This window comes from Lycium ferocissimum, chromosome 8 (assembly GCF_029784015.1).
Source record: "Lycium ferocissimum isolate CSIRO_LF1 chromosome 8, AGI_CSIRO_Lferr_CH_V1, whole genome shotgun sequence".
Classification (NCBI taxonomy): Eukaryota; Viridiplantae; Streptophyta; class Magnoliopsida; order Solanales; family Solanaceae; genus Lycium; species Lycium ferocissimum.
Window position 1 is genome coordinate 14,603,539 of NC_081349.1, and position 3,457 is coordinate 14,606,995.

Here is a 3,457-nt window from a genome sequence, read left to right on the forward strand (position 1 = left end):
AGGGAGCATTTTACCCTCAATGGAGGGTTTTCCGGCATGAATTCAGATTGTAGTCGGACCCAAAAATGATATTGGACACCAGTAGAAAACAACAAAAGAGACGGTTTTCACTCATCAAACTTATAATTGTTAAATAACATTCATGTGTCCCAGTAAAACTTCACTTTTCAAATATTATTTTTCAAGTTAACGTATTTTTTCTCCCAGCTTCAAGTCTGCAATCAAATATAAGCCCAAACGCCTACAGATTTTAAGACAAGCACAACAAATCACATAAGTGCAACAAAACTTTTCTGCATGATGTTGATTCATTTAAATCTAGCCTCAACAGGCTAGAAACGGAAAACTGACAGAAAATTAAAAGAAACGTGGAAAATATGAACCAACACTAGTACTCTAGTAGTAATAAATAAGTATCATACAAAAAAAAACCTGAAATCAGATTATTATTTGAGGAGTCATTGTGCAGCTAGCATCATGAAGAGTTGAAGACCACAACTACGTCTTCTTACGTCTTCCTCCGTGCCATAGATGTAGGATTTCCATCAAATAGGCCTTCAACTAACGTTTCAATATCTTCTGGTTGATACTTAATATACTTGTCTGCATGCTTTGTATTGTCTAGATATTGCCTAAATCTCCCACAAAATGACCTGTATGCTGGAATTAACACTGCTGATATAGAAACTCTGAGCTCCGATCGAAGTTGCTCGTCACTCACTACCCAAGTGCTTTGTGTACGATGGATATCATCCAACATTGTGCTGAAATTCTTGAACCTCTCTTTAACTATTGGCTTTGTCACCTTACCATTCACTTGCATTCCATCGTGACTTAGTATTTGTAACACTCTTCCCCATGTTTCTCTTTGGTAATTCTTATGGTATTGCCTCACGGTTGTTGATCTTCTTCTACACCACGTGTCGCCCATCACTTGGCGGACTTCTGTTGATCCTTTGGCTTTTTGTAAGATGTATCTACCGTTGTTCATCAAGAATATGTCACGTAAAGAAGGATCTCTATATAGGTTTGACTTGGCTTTTAGATTCACGTCCAGTAGGTCCATTATTGTCATTAGCTGTGCTGTTAATGGCGTCGTCACAGCTACATTATCGTGCGGGCTTTCGCTCTCTTTATTATCAACTTGATCATCCACTGATGATTTTGACTTGGTGGAATATGCCTCTAACTTTGCATGTTCCTTGAAAATGTGTTCCAGGGCGTCTTTGTACTCACATGCGCATTTTAAATAATTCATGACGTAACGTGTGACGGGGTGCACTGCACCACCAGGGACCGGTGTTCTTGCTACGTCGTTCTTGATGGAGTTTTCGAGATCACAGAATATATTAACAGCTGCCTCACCAAACCTATCTCTTGTAGCTAAGATCTCTGACTTCAGTTGGTGTTCGGTGTCATTAATAGAAAGGGATTCACTTATCGCATTAATGAGATCGCGAATTGTATCGTATATGTCTAGATATTTGAAGAGTTTTTCAGCGGTGTGTTTTGTTCTGGAAACTGCTTCAGCGAAGTCAAGAATCTGAATTACGATTGAACGTGCCAGGTTGTTAAATAGGCTTTGAGAGATGATTGGAGAATCTGAGAATACTGATTCTCCGAGTCTCCTCTCACCAGGGAACAAGGTGTTTGAGCAGCTCTTCGCGACATTGATCCATCTCGTGATTTCACCTTCTAGAGAATCCCATGACATTCTTTGCACATCATCCACATTTATCTTCTCGAATTCGAGCATTTTCATTTGCTCATAGAATGCATTTCTTCGTGAAATCGAATACACTTGACAACAAGCTGTTTCAAACCCTGCTGAGATCATGGCTGTCGCGATCCGATTCATTCTTGTTACAACATCTAATGGATATGATGGATAATCCTCGTCTACTTGTGAATTTTTATTAACTTTTGAATTGGAATGACTTCCGAAATCTTCTAATAAGGTTCGCAATTCTTCTTCCATGAAAGTCATGGCTTTTTGCAGGACCGCATTAGTTCGACTCAATAACGTTGACCCTGATGGAGATTTGTCAATGGCATTTGTCAATTTTGATAAATGCATCACAGCTTCAAGGAAAAAAGACTCTTCCTCAGTAATCTTTCCGGATCTTGTCGGAGTTTCACCTGAATTACATTTTGCAATCCTAGACTCTATAATTTTTGAGAAATTTTCAATATTTTCAGGGAGTTCGGAGGGGTTAGAGTTATCCATATCTTCACATACCTTATCATTAATATTCTTAGCATGTGGTGATGTTGGACTGCCGCTCTGAATATTACTCTCCATTTGCTCTTTCTAAATGGATAACAAGGAGCAAAAGAGAAGGGATTAGAAGACTATTGTGTGCATGCAAATTAAACTGCGGAAAAATGAATCAATGAGAAAGATGGGACAATTTGTTAGAGGAGTTTGTTTAAGTTTGAAGATGTTTCTTATTTTCCTAATACGTGTATAAGGGCAGGTGGTTTATTTTCGGAAGATGGTCGGTAGAAGAAGACTGTTGACCCAGTTAATTATTATTATTATTTTTAATTTTTGTGCTTCCCACGACTTGATCTCGACATGGCTTCCCACTATGCCTAATTCCCCTTGTAATTACTTTAAACCCCGATCATTATTTGGTGGTCAAGAGTTCGAAGTGCAAGTAAAACATATAAAATGAAAGCAACGATTATAGCAACGATATTAATGGTCCTCAAATTTATGGGAGTTGAGATTTATCTTACCAATATTAGTGAGTATTTTTCTAAAACATATCTCATTAACTATAGTTAATAACATTTGTTAAGCTAATTCAATCTAAGCCTTTAAATTTAAAATAAGACAAATGTCATTAATCATCTAACTGTGCACTTATGAAAATGGAAAGAATGTGTAATGGAGGGGAATCTGATCCACCAATATATGCCTTACTTACTGTCACAATTGTTCAATTAAATCTTTCTTTAGTTCCGTCAATTACGTGAAAAAAACAAAGTTCGAAAGAAATCGTTCTCTTTGGATTTTCTTGTCCAATTTCTAAAGTGAAGGGGAAATTACTTACTTTCACTAATATTATTAGACCAGATCTGGTGACCTTAGCTTTGTAGATTGGTTTCTTTGCACTCTTTATTGTCTCTTTAGCGGCACGTAGTACCGTCGAATGGGAAATGGAGAAACGTCTGATTCCTAGTTAGACAAATGACGTTATATTAAAAAGAAAGTACCCTTATATTTTCACTACTAGATTCGATATAAAAAATGTTGTAGGGTAAAAAAGAAATGTCGGTGGTGAAGTGGCGGATAAAATAAAGAAACTTCTACCTAGCGATGCAAAAATAGGGGTTAATGTCATTTTAAAAGAAGGCCCATTTGCTGTTTAGCACAAAAAAAGTTTTACAAAAAGTAATAGTATATTTTTTTTTATGAAATATATACAATTCGGTAAAAGCATACAATTAT

General features: G+C 36.7%; 1 protein-coding gene across 1 annotated transcript; it reads right to left on the minus strand.

Moving 5' to 3' along the window:
• Nucleotides 1-209: 209 nt before the first annotated feature.
• LOC132066637 (exocyst complex component EXO70C1-like) lies at nucleotides 210-2,407 on the minus strand. Its single transcript, XM_059459902.1, has one exon. It carries the CDS (start codon nucleotides 2,300-2,302, stop codon nucleotides 509-511), a length of 1,794 nt encoding a protein of 597 aa, XP_059315885.1. The 5' UTR covers nucleotides 2,303-2,407; the 3' UTR covers nucleotides 210-508.
• Between the last annotated feature and the right edge of the window lie 1,050 nt (nucleotides 2,408-3,457).